Source organism: Bactrocera oleae, chromosome 2, assembly GCF_042242935.1.
Source record: "Bactrocera oleae isolate idBacOlea1 chromosome 2, idBacOlea1, whole genome shotgun sequence".
Classification (NCBI taxonomy): Eukaryota; Metazoa; Arthropoda; class Insecta; order Diptera; family Tephritidae; genus Bactrocera; species Bactrocera oleae.
The window spans coordinates 77,239,950-77,258,913 of NC_091536.1; the positions used below are offsets into that span (position 1 = coordinate 77,239,950).

The 18,964-nt window shown below is 35.2% G+C and overlaps 1 protein-coding gene across 4 annotated transcripts; it reads left to right on the forward strand.

Moving 5' to 3' along the window:
* The first annotated feature begins 2,350 nt into the window (after nt 1-2,350).
* Nucleotides 2,351-18,648, forward strand: LOC106617374 (uncharacterized). Of its 4 annotated transcripts, none has more exons than XM_014234508.3 (8): nt 2,351-2,434; nt 3,110-3,363; nt 9,637-9,750; nt 12,397-14,114; nt 14,214-14,535; nt 14,592-14,764; nt 16,324-16,779; nt 16,850-18,648. In XM_014234508.3, exons 2-8 carry the CDS (start codon nt 3,303-3,305, stop codon nt 17,273-17,275), a joined length of 3,270 nt encoding a protein of 1,089 aa, XP_014089983.2. In that variant the 5' UTR covers nt 2,351-2,434; nt 3,110-3,302; the 3' UTR covers nt 17,276-18,648. The 4 variants fall into 4 exon arrangements, with proteins under 4 accessions (XP_014089983.2, XP_014089982.2, XP_069961839.1 ...); XM_014234507.3 differs by having other exon boundaries at nt 2,369-2,440; XM_070105738.1 differs by having other exon boundaries at nt 2,391-2,434; nt 3,155-3,363.
* Nucleotides 18,649-18,964: the final 316 nt, after the last annotated feature.

The window sequence follows — 18,964 nt, forward strand, 5'->3', positions numbered from 1 at the left end:
TAGCTGCCTTACTCATTTCTTGTGTGAGTCAACGCTGAAGGCGAACTGCGACAAAATTCTCCACAACCTACACACTTTTCACTAGATTTTCATTCATGCGTTTCGCACAGCAGCAGCAAAGCCACAGCGTCTACGTGCTGCAATTTCTTAGCTAAATTTATGCTTATGATTTGTGTCTGCTCGCTTAAAACACTTACCAATGTCAAATAACTAGTAACATAATCTAGAGCAGAGAAAATAATAAAAAATAAAGAATAAAACAAAAAAACAAAAAAAAAAACTATGCCGTTAAAAATAAAAATGTGTAAGTAGACTTAAGGGATTAAAGAAATTTTCTTCATAAAAAATTGCGATTGGCAGTAGACCGGAACAAAATGTGTGCAGAGAGATTAAGAAACGAAAGCTTTCTGTATCTTTAGAATTTTTTTAATTTTTTTATATTATGTTATAATAATATTATAGCAGTCTGGAGCCCCAAAACTTATCTCTCTATACATCCTTGCTTTGTCGCAACATTTAGCACTGCAAAGTTTACACTTCTGCCGACTCTCAGAAGAACTCAGCGAATACATACCAGAATCATAAAAAGAAATTTTACCAAAATTATGCTGTAATCGCAATTGACGTCTGTGCGGCATGAAATTTAATAAAATGTGGCATACAACATATCGCTTGGCAACACTTACATACAAAACTCATACACAAAAGTTTGCATATAGCTTTGTGTATTTAAATAATTTAATTTATGATTTGCTTTAGCCAGCATTCAAATGTTTGCACACTTTCTCTTCAACTATTTTCCGAGTAATTTTGCTGTTGCTTCTTCTTCTTCGCTTTTGGCATCTTAAGAACTTAAGTAAGCAGAAATATTCTTTCCTTTACGCCAGTTGATCGTGCGTTACTCGTGTTTTACACTTTTGCATATTTCTGCCTTTGAGTTGCACTCATTTCACAGCCGCACGTCAAATTTTTCAAAGTGATTGAGCACATACTAGGTGCGAAATGAGCGCTTTTCAACGGCATTTATGAGCGATTGTGTGAAATTTTCTAATTTTAAAAACCAAAGTTAGTGGTTGAAGACGTTACACAGTTATTCTTTGCACTGCTTGACCCGAAAGTGGAAAGATTTCTGAAATACTACCGATTGTTATGAACTATAAAGCTTTAATATTAAAGCATACTTCAAATATAAGAGAACATAATCAATAAATCATTATTTGAAAATCTTAAATAGTAAATCATAACTCGAAAGCTCGAAAAGCTTTGGATATTATGTTTGCCACAAAGTTTGTAACACCTAGAAGGAAACGCGGAGACCTTATAAAATATGTACTCGTATATAAATGCTCAGCATTACTGTCTGTATGTATATACGTGAACGAGTCCTTCAGCTTTTGAGATCGCGATGTGAAATTTCGAATACGTCCGTTTCTAACCAAGAAGCTGCTCATTTGTCGGAACCATCGATATCGGACCACTCGAGAACTAGAATCTAGAATCTGATGTTTATAAGGAAAACCTTTTCATTTGACGAGATATCTTCACAACATTTAACATAAGTTATTTTCTAAGGCAATGGTGCGATCTCCAAAGAAATTGTTCAGATCGGATCACTATAGCGTATAGCTGTCATATAGACTGAACGATCGGATTCAAGTTCTTGTATGGCAAACTTTTTCATTTGACGTCACATCTTCAAAAAATTTGGAATGGGTTATTGTCTAAAGCAACAGCGTAATTTCCGGAGAAATTGTTTAGATCGGATCACTATAGTATATACAATAGATGCCATACAAGCTGACCCATTAAAATCAAGTTATTGGAAGGGATATTTTATGTTTGTGAATCGTATAGCTTCGGTGCAACCGAAGTTAGCGTTTTTTTCTTGTTTTAAATATTTTCTGATAAGAAATCGTCAAACATTAAATTAATTTAATTTTTTTAGCCGTATGATTAGCGGATTAATCATAACGAATAAATGAAAACTCATCAATTACTAAATGTCTGGAAATATTACTTTTGTTTTTAAATATCCAATATCATTTGCCTTTCGTAAGGCTCAATCAAGTATATAATAGTAATCTATGTACTATCCGACCTATATAGTAAAATTTCACGTTCACTCACTTCATGACAGCTGCACTGTGCTCTCTTCATCTAACATATATATATTTATCAGCAATAGACGACTTTCCCTTCGATTGAGTGCTTTACAGTGTGAAAAAGCATCAGGTTGGCAATGCTCAGCTACAAGCTAAATGCGCTCAAATGAGTTTCACTCAAAAATCACTAAAATTTTGTCAGGGAAATATTATGTGGACTTTCAATATGAAAATATCAAAAATTTTCGCGGTCACAAGGTAAAATTGTGAGATCTCCTTGCTATGTTACGAATTGGTTTTGGACCGGGAGAGATCGACCGACTCGTATACACGTACTCGTATTAAAAATATAAATTTTTTCAGAATTAAGAATTTTTTTTTGGTGTAACAGATTTCATACTTATATATTTTTTGAAATATTCTTGGTGCATATGCAAAACGGTTATACAGCAGATTGCAGGAACGCAGTCACTTGGCGAAACGCGAAGCAAAATATTTACAATTTATATACATTATATATATATATATATATATCATACAACTATACCACAAGCAAATCAATTATATTTATTAGCTGGCATTCGTTGGAAGGGACACAAAGGATTACCCAAGCAACGGATGTCCTGCTAAACGAAATAATATATTCAAATATAATTATAAAATAAAATTGAAATAAATTAATAAGGAATAAATATATATATAAAAGAAATTTTTGTGTTAATCGTGCGAAGAAATATTTTTACCGAAACGAATTTTTTAAACGAAACCGAACGAACGACGTGAAACGGCAGCCATACGCGCGGATGCATGATTTCGAAATCATCTAGTGCTTTGTGTGCTGAGCTCCATAATTATTTTTATTTTATTTTTTTAATTTTATTTAAATAATATGTGTTTTTTTTTTGGAAATTTGGATTTGAATTTTCAATACGCAGCATTCAAAAATGCGTTTTCTGGCCACACAAAATTTATTACAAATTATTTTATTCTCTTATATTTTGTTGCAGTGCATTTCACGACGAAATATAAATTAAAGTTTTATATTAATGCAGAATACGAGGGCACAGCAGATAATAATTTTTGCAACCTAACATATTTATTTAGAAAAAAATCTAAATTTATGAAGTGACTTAAGTACTAACGAAACACACTAAGATTGGAGAGGAGTATTGAACCAAAACAAGGAATTTACGACAAGTCATGGGGCGGTTTACATTTTTGGTCCTGTGTGGACTAATCCTGTCAGCCGTCTCATTTAACGGTAGGTGAAGTGCCGCTGAGGCAGATCTAAAAACACACATGCAAGAAAAAAATCAAAAAATGTAAAACAAATATAAATCTATATAAATTTATATCAAAAGCTCAGATATGGTTATAATTGTTGTTGCATAAAGTTCAAGGACATTAAGGACGTTGTGAAAAAAAACTGAAATTACGCCAAAAGACATAATTATAAAGCAGTGAGGACATAACTGTGCTATTTAATTTAAAAGCAACAAAAAATCGTAAAAAGCGAGAGCAAAGACTCTTCCTCGCAAGTGTAGTGCAAATTATATGAAATATCGCTGAGAAATTATATAATATTTTTTTGTAGGCAAAGGCCAGCACACAAGATTTTGTCGCTGTCGCTGAAATTGTACGCCTTTAACGCGCAGCACCCTAGCTAAAAGCCATAGCAACAACAAAAAAATTACAACAACAACTAGGCTGGCTGTATACGCGCAGCAGTGTCACCTCGTCGTCCAACAGCGCCGCGCCTAGCACCCTCCACACATATACATACGCAAATTTATGTGTGTGTGTGTGTGTGTGTGTGGATGCATGTATGTTTGTATGTGTTTATATGCATGTGTGTGTGTGTGTATGTGACACAAGCGACAGCAGCGGCTAAATAACAACAAACACAAAAACATCAGCCAAAAGCTAAAAAATATGCTAGATGCTACATGCTACAGCAGCAATCATAATAACACATAGCTGAGCAACAACAACACCGAGTGAAAGTAGTCATAGCGATTTATTATGCAATTTTTTTGTTGTTGGCACTTTTAGCTGGTGTTGCTTTCGTTTTTGAAAATTTTGTTGAAAAATAATATTTTAAAAATATTTTCGCTATTTCGTGACTTTCGTGTTACGGATCGCGTTCGTTCTTAGCTGGCTCTTTGATTCGTGACCACTGAGTGTAACTGTTCGCGTGCTCGAGTGCAACTAATGAACGGACCAAAGATAAGGCGGCTATCTGTCGTGCTGTTGAGTTATTCGCATTCGTAGCGACGAGTGGATGTTTTGCGAAAAAATTCTAGCCAAAAAAATAGGAATCAAAAAACCGAAAAATCTAAAAATTCAAATACTTTTGTGTTGGTTGAGAAATGTTCGCTCAAAAACAGAACAAGGAAAACCAAAAAAAAAAAATCGCTGATGGCGACATTGGACGACACAGTGTGTGGTAGCAACGGCTACCCGTTGTGTCGGCGACTGCATGCCGCTGCCCCCACGGCTTCATGTACCGCTCGTGCTAGTCAGAAGGTGCTGTTAATGAACGCCTCCAGCAAAAACCGCTCGCCGCCTGCACCAGCCGCTATTTGTAACCATTTAATTTTAGCAATGAAGCAAAAGCAAAACAAAACATTTATATCATAAAAATCAGAGGTATGGTAGTGAAATTTTGTTAGAGAGAATTTTAAAAACAAAAAATATAAAATGCTTTCTATTCTGCTTAAAAATATATGCAAATACGCTCGCCAAAGTCTCCGAGGCAACTTGCCAAAGAGTTAAGTTTTTTAAACGTAAATTTATTGAAATTTACTTTCGGTCAAATTCTCACGAAGAAATATACTTTATAAACCTGTCAACAATCCAATGATAGCAATTTGTAATTTTAAACAAATCAAGGCATCTAAAAACCTTTATTTTTTCTCATTTCCATACGAGGATTTGAAGGCAAAAAGACATTCATACATACAACAAGTTTTCAAATAAAATATATTATATAAATTTATTTACATACTTTTGCGTAAACTATGATGAGAGTTGCACGCTACAACTAGGCAAAGTCACATCTTCGCGCGTATTTTTGTCACGTGAGAACGTCTGATAGTTTCCTTATAATTCAATGACGAGCTGAGACGATTTAGCCATATTTTTCTCTCCTTTCGTTTGTATATTCGCGAACTGGACTCTTATTTGTCAAAATCGCTAACGATCATTGTATCCCTTTCATGCTATAAGAAGTATACCTCTGAAGGGTATTAAAGCTTCGATGCAGCCGAAGTTAATGTTTTTTTTTTCTTTTTTTTAGGTAATAGATACAATATATTTTTTTTAAATATTTAATTAAAAATAATACAATGCACGGAGCTTATTACTGACTTACATAACTATTGAATTCTTCGAAATCTCTTCAACATTATGTCCTTGTATATTTCGAATTCAATATAAATGACTAAAAGTTGTATTTATCAATTGCTTGGTATCATCTAGGGTCAAACAATAACTGCTTAAGAAAGATTATTAAGAAAAACAATATTAGTATAGTATGTGCTAAATTTACACAATAAATTTTTGCATATTTATTCTTGTGTTATCTAGCGAATGAATGGCTTAAAAAAAAATATTTTACCTGCCATGGAACCATTAGTAAACCCCTATTTTCATATTATTAGGATATTGAGCCTCTTGACACTGAATTTTGTGGTAAAAGTTACTATCAAAATATATGTAATAATATATAATATATACAAAAGGGTCACAAATCAAAAATTTTCAAAATCAACTTTTTTCAAGCCGAGTATAGTATCAATTCGTAATCCAGTTTTTTACCCACCCAAGAAATTTCTTTGTTCTCACTATCTTACTTAATTGCAAAATCACCGTTAGGTGTACTTTTCTGTTAAATGCGTCGCTTGCCTCGCTTGTGCAGTATCAACTAAAACGTACTATTTGTAGTTGTGTCGTAAATCGTGAATTTTCTGCTGAATTTGTGTAAGAGTAAGTTTTTGTAGTTGTAGTTTTTTATCTAAAAAAAGTGAGTTTTATTACCTGTATTGCTATTTGAAATGTGTCACTTTTGATGAAATAATTGCGAATATCACACTGTTATTCGATGTCTTTAACTAAAAATGTCGCCTAATTTTTCTGTCAAACTGGAAAATAAATCATATTTTAGTAAGACGCTCTTTAAAGCAGATATTATATATTATGGACAACGATAATTCTTACATGAACTCTTTTTTTTCTTCCTCAAAATTTGTCATTTTTCGAGTTGTGACTCTTTACTAGTTAGTGTGCGATATGTACACAATTTATGTTACATAATTTCTTCATTTATTTCTTTAAATATTTCTTTCTAATATGTAAAAAACGTTCAGCTCTCCGCAGAAAACTTCTGTTAACTCATGAGTTTCCATTTAAGTGCTATAGACGATGTCTTATATTGACAGATGTAATGATTAATTTTGAGCAGGGCGAGCTATAGGGATGTAAACTATATGTTTTCTGGCATAAGATATGATACGATAAATTTTTTCTACAGATATTTAACAATTAATATCGCTAATATTTCGTATATTTTATCGCAACAATGGTCAGATCATTTCAATTGCTAACTAAAGCAATATGCGTATAATCATCTAGTATACTATCTAGTACTCGTTTGGCATATAAAAAATATTAAACAGTAAAGAATATATGACACTTCTCATCGTCAGTACCAATATACAAGTTATAACGATCACCGTGGCGTATGAGCAACTTATATTTCTCGTTCAAGCATATTTTTCATATACATTACATACATATACATATGTACATATGTACATCCGTTTATGAATATGTTTGTATTCGGGATATATATATATATCATTTCCCATGATCAATTAAGTTTTGGTTTCTCAAATATTTTCTAAACTTCTGATAATGAAAATAATATTTAATGACACAATCTCATATACAATAATATTTCATTGTGCACAAATAATTGTCGTTAATATACCTGGAAGCAGATATTTTAGGTGATCAAAATGAGCACTACGTATTTTGGGTGTCACTATTATTTTTGCTGTTGTTGAAGCGTCGTCCAAATAATAACGAGTTGACAGTTCTTGGCCGGATAAAAAACCGCTACCGATTCAGTTAAGGGGTCAGAGGCACGAAAAAATGAGAATTTTTAGTAATTTTTTTTACAATTTAATCATGTTATTAACTTGACTTATTCATGATATTGCATCAATGTTTTGACTTGAAGTCACGAAAATTTCACGAAAAAGAATTTTACTAACAAAAGGTCTTTTTAAAAAAAAATTTGTCTGATAAATAGATAATTCTGGGCCTGATCGAAGCTTTTATTTCAGATATTAACAAAATGACGGCCTCAGGAAATTTTTTTCTAGATTTTTGAAAAAAAATCAACAGTTAATCGAAATTAAAAAAAAATCCTTCGATCAGGCCCGAGTTTATTATGTATTCTAAAAGCTGTATAAATTTCATTAAAATTTACTGAGCGGTTTTCGAGTTATAGTTGTCACCAGTTCAAAAAACATAGTTTTGAGAAAAACGCATTTAAAGTTTCACACTAGAGCTCCCAAGCGCTTTGAAGTGCCCGAGCGCTCTTTGTTATTTGTCGAATAACTCAAAAAATAATTATCGGATCAACTTGAAATTTTTTAAAGAATATTTTCAAGATATTACACTTAATTCTGACTACCCCTAACCTAAGTAAACACGTCAGTAGAAACGAAGTACTGGCATTGCTCAAAAAAATTATGAAAACATGGCGCATGATTTTTTGAAGGCCATAGATATATAGATTGGAAAACAAAAAGACTGCTACAGATGAAAAACGATTCAAAAAAAGGGTAATGAAAGTCAAAAACAAGTTTAAATTATGCCAAGGTTTTAGGAAACTATCTATATTTCTGTAGATCGAACCATTTTTTTTTTTTTTTTGTATAGTTGTAAATTTTATTTATACAATAAGACAATCCCATAGGTCAACACTATGATGAATAAACCTATTTATAAACTCAAATTGAAAACGAAATTTTCTTGAGAAAATTTCAATTCGAAAAGCCACCGACTTAACGAATTAATTTTGTAAAATTAATAAAAAAATAAACACACCAAAAAAAAATGACAAAAGAAATCAAGATCTTTCAACTAATTCTCGAATGAATTTATTTTTATTTTTTTGAAAATATTTCTAAACGAAGTTCGAGTACCTTTAAAGTATTGAAAAAAAAACTATTGGTCTTTATGATATTAGTTGCTAGCTTAAAATTTATCATAAAATGCAAAATTGTTTAAATTTTCTTCAGTATTAATTTAAATAAAGATTTTGTTTAAACCATGCAAACATAAAATTCATTTATCATACTAAACACACACACACACAGCCACAAACCTAAACACTCATTAAAACGTCACACACACAGCTTTTCTCACATTTGTCAGTACTTTTCAAATTTTGAAAGTAAAACCAAAAAGGCAACAAAGCACCGAGCGGTGGTGTAGCGGTATAGCGGGTGGGGGCCTGTGCGTTTCGCCTTGTGCACTAAACGCCCACACATGGCATATGGAAACCTTGACCGGGTGATAAGTAAACTGACAAATATAGAATAGAGACACTCACACATACATACAGATATATATTTATGTGTAATTAAAATATACGCTTTCGTATGACAAATGAAAGCTGCGAACGCAAGAGCTCATAAGGCGACAATAATCAATTAATTTAGCTGATAATTTGCTAGAAATGTAGCAACAAGCATGTGTTTATTCAACGATGACCGTGAAAACGACGCTGCCATGCTGGAAATTGTGGATGTGTGTGAATGTGTGAGTGAGGATGCGATATTGTTGACTGCGGCAGCGCAGCGCGCTGTAATTGGTGAACCAAAGCAGGGAGAAGCATGACGACAGTTGAAAAAAAAAGTTTGAAACAACTAAAAAGTAATTGAAGAGAATTGTGTTTTATTAAAAAATATGAGTGTGTGTACATTTGTGTGTTAGTGTACTTGCCGTGTTGCGTATGCGTTGGGCAAGTGAAAAGGCGTGCAAAGCGTGAAGAAAATGGGCAAAAAGCCAACACAAACGCTAGAGGAACACAGAAGCTGACGAACATTTTTTGAAAAATACACACATACAAGCATAGTGAACGTATGTATGTGTTGCGTGTAACGTTTCTCTGCGGCAAATATATTTAAAAATAAAATTCTTATTATTAATCGCTAATAAAAAAAAAAAATAATGTCAAGTTTGCGTAACAAAAACACCGCACAGTGCCGAGTTGCGCCATTGTCAACACAAATATTTCATATAACTGTTTGTAATTAAGTGTGTAAAACTCAAAATACCATGCAACAACAATGATATCCGAGCATAAATACTAACTAAAAAAAAAACGGTAAAATGCATTCGTTAGCGCAAATTAATTAATTGAGCCAAATGCCGCGCGAAAAAATGCCCGAAAAAAAACATTCATTACAGCCAAAAGCGCTTATGAAAGTCGACTAAAATATTTCTCTTTATACGCCAGGTGCCTTCGTCAGTGGCGACGACTCCAATGTTGGACCGAGCGAAGCTCAATGTCGTCCCTATATTGAAAAGGCGATAAACGAACTGAAAACAGGTGAACCCAGCGATGGTATAGGTGAGTATATAAGTGTGTGTGTGTGTGTGTGCGTGTAGGTTTTAATACAAATAATCATGAATGAGCGGCAATATGGCCGTTGACAAGCACCATTGGCACACATGTCGAAAGGTGTTTAGCCCTCATTGGCGAACTGTCAATACTTTAGGACCGTTACACATATACCTTTGTGTATGTGTTTGTACTTGTATATATGTAAATAGACGCAGTATGCTGTCAGCCGATAAATGATCCTTTAGTTAACCACAAATTTGTGCACCCGAATTTCACATTTATCCTTCATGCAAGCTTTTACATTCCGAAAAAAATCGATTTTTCCATTTTCAAACAATGTCTGCATTTGTTGTTGCAAACGCCAAATTTCTTCTTGGCACAACACCAAAAGTACACTTAAGCACCGCAAGTAATACATTTAAAAATACATAAAAATACTGTATAATTTAACATTTCACAAATTACCGCAATTTTCCAACACTATATGTACTTGTATATCTATGGAAGTGTATGACTGATTTTTAAGTTTTCCCAAAAGCCATTCGTCGGCCATAAAACTTGTCAAACACGTCCATATTCATGTATTGGCTAATCATTTAGGACAATTGAATGAAATATCACCAGAGCGAAAGTGGAAGTGTACTTAACGGTATACATACGCGCATACATATGTATGTGTGCGTTAATTATTTATGAAAATCTATTCACATTTCACTTCAATGCAGAGTCTCCGGTTTCTGCGTTGACTTGTCACGCGGAAAATGCGTGTTAAAACATGGCACGAAAACTCAAAATTTCTGAGATTCTCATAACCGTTTGAAACACTAGGATGTCGTCTCTCCGATAATTTACGAGTATGTACATACAATAATACTTAAGAATCTTTCAATTAGAGTCTATTATATATATCTTTGAAAGTCAGTAAAAATCCCAGTACATGAAATACGTAAGTCGATAAAAACGATACGTAATAAAATGTCTAAAAAGGCTGACAGACGGATCAGGGTGAATGCCTTAAGAACATGCAGGATCGCCGAGATCATGTGAAAGAGCCCTGAACAAAAACGTCCATGCTTTTTACTCACACAGTCTCGAAAGGACTGCCGGACGGTTGTTGGCCTAATGACACGGTCACAACTTACTGGCATCACATGCGAGCCGTATGGGCATTAGTAACGACAATACATGCAAAAAGTGTAGGAAAGTAAGAGTGAGAGAGACATTGGAACAACTTCACCTTATCTAGAACTCGTTTTAGATATCTAGGAAATTCGCAGTTCAAGGGACTAGTTGAAGTATCAAAATTAGATAACAAGTCGATGTTAAAATACGCAAATACTTTGACGTTCTATATGATGTCTTCATCTGGCATTACTAAGAACCATGTGTGGCATGACAGCCGGCCAGTAAAACCTAAAATAAAAATGCTTGTCGTTTGACATGATCTACCGAGAGCCAACCACTTCGAGTCGACCAAAGTTTGAACCCATTATTCACTATATGATAATCACCTGCTCAATGCGCTAGTCTGTTTTCTTCAAGAAAAAAAAAAAGTATGTCCTTTCTTAAGAGAAAAACTGCAGCAATGGAGCTCAACAATTGGTAATCCAACTCCTTAATTCTACATGAAATGTCCAGAGCTTATTATAAGTTTTTTAAAATACTCTGGAAAAAATTCAAAGCGAATTCCACCTCATTGTTCTTCATACCAGTCGATCTACTGATTAATTAAGATCCTGAAAATATTTGAGTATGGCGCCTTAATTTAGAAGCTCTAGCAACTTTGAAATCTGCCGATATAAGTAAGAGTACTGGACCTCTAAAGTACCGATATATCGACAATACGCTTTCGAATTCTTCGACAATTTTAATCCTTATATGTTCCGTGAGATGAATTAAGCATTTATTTCACTATATTGGTTCAAAAAGATATAGCATATTATATAAAATGAGTTACATATCATAAATCTTTTAAGACGTTCATTTTTTTAAATGTCCTGCTTCAACACAACCCCCTGACAAGAAACCCAAGATATACCTTGTCTAACTAATCAGTGCATGAATTCACAAAATGTTCATGTTAAGAACGAAAATACACTTTAACACAAAAGAGTTCTGCCTTGTATATCGAGTTTTGATGTATGCACGACGGAACTATTACTACAATAAAAGTCTTTTAAAAAAAAACAAAAAAAACAAGAATCAAATTCAGTAACCGTCGCTTCAATTCTCTTTTAGTATATCACTGATCTCATATTTTCCATAACTATTTTATATTTACCACGATTAAATTTTCACACATTATATAGAACTTCCCTCGTTTTGGTGAGGAAAGAACTAAAAGATTCTAAGAAGTTCGTAGCATGTTTGAAAATCACCTCGATATTTTATTAAGCCTGTAGTTTCTGGACGGATATCTATTTAAATTTCATAGAGGAATTTAGATAAAAAGTAGGTAGTCGCGGTATCCCCAGTGTATATACACATTTCTTAGACAACATAATGCTTTTTGCCAAATTCTTACAGATCGCATAAGAACTTTCTTAAAAGAATCCTGTCCAATTTACAAATCCTAAATAAGTTTGCTTTGAACAACATTTTAATTAATATTTATTAATAAACATTTCTTCTTTATATTATTTAACACACCAGAGGCAGGTGATATTCCTAGTGCAGAAACTATATCCGCCGAAGTCTCAACGAACAATGAACCCGATCAGCAAGACAGCAATGGAATCGAATCTGGTGAAATGCAATCCGATCAACCTGTTGGTGATGAAAAAGAGACTGTCGAAATAACCGATGCCGAATCCGTGGAAGAAGAAGAAGAGAAATCTATCGATACTGATGGTGATGGCATACGCAATGAAGATGATACCGATATTGATGGTGATAATAAACCAAATGAACAAGATGAAGATATGGACGGTGATGGTATTTTGAATGAAGAGGACGATGACATCGATGGTGATGTTATACCAAATGAACGCGATCCCGATATCGATGGTGATGGTGTATTGAATGTTGACGATCGCGATATCGATGGTGATGGCGTACCAAATGTGATCGATCATGATCTTGACGGTGATGGTGTGCCGAATATTGTCGATAAGGATATTGATGGCGATGGTGTGAGCAATGCCAACGATAATGATCTAGATGGTGATGGCATACCCAATGAAGAAGATGATGACATTGACGGTGATGGCATACCGAATGATCAGGACGAAGATATCGATGGTGACGGCATACCCAACGATCAAGACGATGATATCGATGGTGATGGTATACCAAATAGCCAAGATGATGATATAGATGGCGATGGCATACCCAATGAACAAGACAATGATATTGACGGCGATGGCATACCCAATGATCAGGATAATGATATCGATGGCGATGGTATACCAAACGAAAAGGACAATGACATCGATGGTGATGGCATACCAAATGCTGAGGACGAGGATATCGATGGTGATGGCATACCGAATGACGAGGACGCCGATCTGGATGGTGATGGCATACCAAATAAGGATGATGATGACATCGATGGTGATGGCGTATCGAATGAAGATGATGCTGACATTGATGGTGATGGCGTGCCGAATGAGAGTGATGAAGATATTGATGGTGATGGCATTAAAAATGAACAAGACGATGATATTGATGGCGATGGTGTTGCTAATGAACTGGATAATGACATCGATGGTGATGGTGAACCCAACGAGGCGGATAAAGACATTGATGGCGATGGCGTGCTCAATCACGACGACGTCGATATCGATGGAGATGGCATACCGAATGAACGTGACCATGATGTTGACGGAGATGGTATGCCCAATGAAGAGGAACCCAAGAGTTTGGATATTGATGGTGATGGTATTCCCAATGATGATGACACCGACATTGACGGTGATCTTAAGCCAAATGAAGTAGACGACGATATGGACGGTGATGGCATACCAAACGTACACGACCGTGACGTTGATGGTGATGGAGTACCCAATATACATGACGAGGACAGTCTCGAGGCGGAAGAAGTGGCATCCAGACACAAACGTGATGTTGGTGCGGAACCTGTCTCCGTTGAAGCTGGGGAAGAGCAAGAGGAACCCAGCCAAGAAAAGCCAGGCGATATTGATGGTGATGGTATACCAGATCATGAAGATGATGACAAAGACGGTGACGGCGTGCCCGATCATAAGGATGACGACATCGATGGCGATGGCATACCAAATGAACACGACACCGATAGAGATGGCGATGGCATACCGAATGAGCACGACGATGACGACGGTGAGGAGCTTGAGGAGAAGGAAGATGATTCTAAACCAGAAGATGACACCAAACCGGAAGACGAATTGTTGTGGGTAAGTGAAACGAAAGATTTGTTCATAAAATATTGTGGTATGAGGTCAATGTTTCCAATGTTTCCAATTTTTTAAAAATATCTTTTATGCATATTTTAGGAAGGCGAAATACCTGCGCAGCTCCGCAGCCGTGATCACATTACCGAGCTACTGCAATTGAACACTGAATTCAATGCACGCGAGAAGGCTGTGGACAATGTGGCTGAGATTATTTTGCGCGACATTAAGCGCATCTACGAAAGCGCCATCAAGCCATTGGAGACTCTCTACAAATACCGTGATTTGAGTAATCGCCACTTTAGTGATCCGGAAATTTTCTCGAAGCCATTGGTATTGTTTATGGGTCCATGGTCGGGTGGTAAATCGACTATCATAAATTATCTAACTGGCAATGAATATACACCACACTCATTGCGATCAGGTAATGACAACTCCATAGATATATTTAGAATAACTTTAATATATAGCGATTTGCAGGCGCGGAACCTTCACCTGCCTACTTCAACATCCTGACATGGGGCAATGAGACTGAGGTGCTGGACGGCACACAGCTCGCCGCTGACTACACCTTCTCGGGCTTGCAGAAATTCGGTGAGGGCTTGGAAGAACGTCTACGTGGGCTGAAAATGCCAAACAAATTGTTGGAAAAGGTGAGTGTGTGTTATGGTGATGCGTTTTTAGCATTCTACAGTGTGTGTGGTGACGTCAATGTCATAGAAAATATTTAAATATAAATAATATGCTTTGTGCCGCCCTCAAAATGGTCTTAACTGCCACTGTATTGGCAACAAAAGTGTGGAGAAAATTACAATTAAACTGAAAGAAGAAGACAACAACAACAACAAATTATACAAAGCTAAAAAGTCAAACAAACTCATTGACGTTGTAATAGTGGCTGTTGAGTGGTCGTTTGTTATTTTTGTTTCGTGTTCTTGCATTTTTGTTTATGAAATTCAAATATTTTTAGAATTATTTTTCGAAAGAAAAATACGTATTACACATAAACAAATTAGTGTAATTGCATATCATGTGCAATGTGTCTATAAGTGTATAATACCGCCCACTGTTATAGGCACCGTTAATGTTCAACGCATGTAACTCATTCAAAAGTTGCTCAATTATGAGTGAGATTAAAACCAGGAGAGAAATTCGATCGTGAGTGGAGAGTGCATCATTTCTTTTCACTCAAAAATTCTGAGTTTCTACTCAATATTCGAGTATTAGCTCATTATTAACTCTATGAAATCATATTGGTCTACTCATATGAGTGCATTGCACATTTACACATTTATTACATTTTAAGAGCTCTCAGCATATTTTGCGATCTATTTTGAGAAAGTAAACAAATGCAACAAAGTTACGCAGCGCTTATCTTCCGTTGTCTCTTGCGCAGGTACACTTTCAAATGAATATTCGACGTTTGTATTACAAGCATTGAAATGATCAGATGCTTTCGAACTCACTTAGCACTGGGTAAATTGTGGTTTCGATGTTAGTCATGGAAAATAAAACGGTTTTAATGGAGAATAAATTAAGTTACGGAGCTAGGACGAAAAGCGTCAAAACGAAACCTAGATGTCTCTTGTGATATCCATCGGAAGTGAAGAGAAGACCGCTCGTCGACCCACAGTGACTAAAAGCTCGGGTTTTTCGAATTAAGGGTCTTGAAACCGTTATTATAAGGCATTACAGTCCAGCGTTGAATACTTAGAATATTATATCCATTAAAACGGGATAAGCATTCTGCTGTCGCTAAATACCAATTTGCCATGCAAGAGCAAGAAAAGCCAGAAGTGTTTTTGAAGAAGGCTATTGCCACTCAAACTCGAACCTTGTGATTTTCTTCAAAACAGCTTTGAAAAAAGTGAGACAGGAAACAGAGCGTGTAATAAACTTTAACATCTCTGAGCTCAACAGTTTTCTACTTACCAACTTCGATTCTTTTCGTTGACTTCGTTCTTGTTGAAACAACTTAAATATTATCGTTTATCATTGGATCTGACCTCAAGTTTAATACAGACCTTCTCATATATCCAAAAAATACGGACCTCTTATATTTATACCACAAATTGAGATATTTGAGGTGTTAGAAGTTTCTAAAATCTTGTGGTATCAGCTTACTTTATTAAAATTATTTAAGGTACCTCTCACTCAAGTTAAAAAAAAATCGGGGTTAATTTTTTAATTAAAAAAAAACCTTTTGTTTCAGGTCAACATCGTTGAGATACCCGGCATTTTGGAAGTACGTAAACAGGTCTCTCGTCTTTTCCCCTTCAATGATGCTTGTCAGTGGTTTATCGATCGTGCCGATATCATATTCCTCGTCTACGATCCGGCCAAACTTGATGTTGGCCCCGAGACCGAGGCTATATTGGATCAACTTAAGGGACGTGAATATCAAACGCGTATTATATTGAACAAAGCTGACACCGTCAAACCGGAAGAGCTTTTACGCGTACAGAGCGCACTCATTTGGAATATCTCTCCGCTGATGTCCTCCGCACAACCGCCTTTGGTGTATACATCATCGCTGTGGTCGCATCCCTATCAGGAGGGCGCACCGGCACGTCTGCTGTTGGCGCAGGAGCGCGCCTTCCTGCGCGATTTGCGCACCGCTGTCGACAAGAGGATCGAACATAAAATCGCCAGTGCGCGTCGTTTCGCTGTAAGTATTTAAACTAGACCCGAATTCTTAAAATTTTTACTAAAACACAACTTTTATGCTTGCGTTGTAGGTGCGCGTCCGCAATCATGCCAAAATGGTGGATTGCTACCTCAATACCTACTACAACCACAAGACCCTCTTCGGCAATAAGAAACGCATCGCCGACGAAATTATCAATCATCCACAAAACTACCACATCTATGAGGGCCTCTCAACACTGACGAATATATCACGTTACGATTTGCCAGACCCTGAAGTTTATCGCGACTTCTTCCGCCTCAATCCGCTTTATGAGTTCAAGAAACTTTCTGAGACCTGCACGTACTTCCGCGGTTGCCCCATTACTAAGCTGGATGTAGCAATCGCTTACGATCTGCCTGAATTGGCTGGTAAATATAAGAAGATGGCGGAATCAGCGCTCGTCAACATTGAGGGCAAAGGAGCTGCAGATGGCGCACCCGAAGACAAAGGCCCTGGCAAGAGCACGAAAAGTTGAGCTACTCAAACTATAAACTGAACTGAACGTTGTCCAAAAATAATGCACATAAACTAAATCAAAAAAGATCTACAAGCACTGGACAAATGCGGAATAAGACAGCTATACACAGACAAATGTGCATATGTAAAAGAAGTAAGGAGAATTTCGGACGAAAGGAAACCACGTTCAAACCAAATAAAAGAGATCAATTTTTATTGAGAAAACAAAAACCAAAAAAAAAAAACAATAATTGCCGAAGTTGAACAAAATTGCCGACTAAGAGAGAGAGACATTAGCTATAATTTATAAAACAAAAAAAAAAAATTAGAGAGAGTGAGCGATCTAACAGCGAAACAATCAAATTTGCTGAAACTTTACTTAACGAGACAAAATAAAATCATAAAAGTAAAAAAAGTGAAAAAAAACTGTCAATCGAAATTCCTTAAATACAACAACAGCTTAAAAACATACTTAAGGAAGAGAGAGAGAGAGAGAGAGAGAGAGAGAGAGACACACACACACACACACACACACACACACACACACACAGAATTACTTACTAACTAATGTAACGAGTGGGAGGGACTGAGACAAAAGGGATAATAGCAAAATTTTATAAAACCCATATGCGCTCGAGCATTGGCCATAAATAAGCATTATAGAGGGAGAGATGACTAAAATAACAGTAACAAAAATATAAATCGCTAACACTACATTTAAAAATTTCTAACCAGCAAACTTTGCCCGAATTCGAACCCGTGAAAATTTGAAATTCCGCCTTAACGAAGCTTTAATCTTTTACTTACAAAATCAACTAAAACCTTTGCACAACCATTGAAGGCATTTATTTTCTGAAATTAATTGTTTAATTGTTCTGTAATAATTGTGCACAATCATAATTTCGTATATGCTCCATACAGTGTGTCCTAACCTATGCACCACAGTAATATGTTTTCCGTTTTCTTTTGCTTCCATTGAGAGAGCTTTAATATATTATATAAGTTTGCGTGTTAAAAAATAATGAATATAATAAAAATACATATAATTTTAACTACTATCACTGCACTGCACCAAAGGCATTGTGAATTTAGACCCTGTCATAGTTAATAAGTTTTCTTTTTTATTTGAGTGAGTAAAATGTAAAAAATTTAATGAAAAATGCAATAAAAAGAGCAAAACAGTGAAGACGTTGCATGATTTTTTATAAGAAACAGAATAAATGAAACTTAAATCAAGTTGTAAGCATTACATCGACAAATTAATGTAAAAATGATTTAGCCAATTTATGACAGCTGAAATATCAGTGAGCTTACATTTAAATGTAATGTTGGACATAATGATAGACTCTGAATTGTAACAACAAATAAAAAATCACTTAGAAAAAAACCAAATCGCGTGTTTTAATAAATTTATCGATGCAGCAATCTACAACAGATTTCTATTTTCGATGTCAGTCGCTTTTTCGGTTTTAAAACTGCATAGTTTTATTTAACAGCTTAAGTTTCAAGCCACACACACTTCATATTTCATTTTTATTATTAATGTGAGGCATTCAAAATTCATGGTGACTCTTTTTTTAATTCGGCAGAAAATTAGAATTTGTTGTTTCTATGTTATAATACACCGTAACTTAAATATATGAACATAAACAGCTGTTTTGATAAAAAACAAGCATATTTTTTTAGAACTTCACAAATATCAACAAAA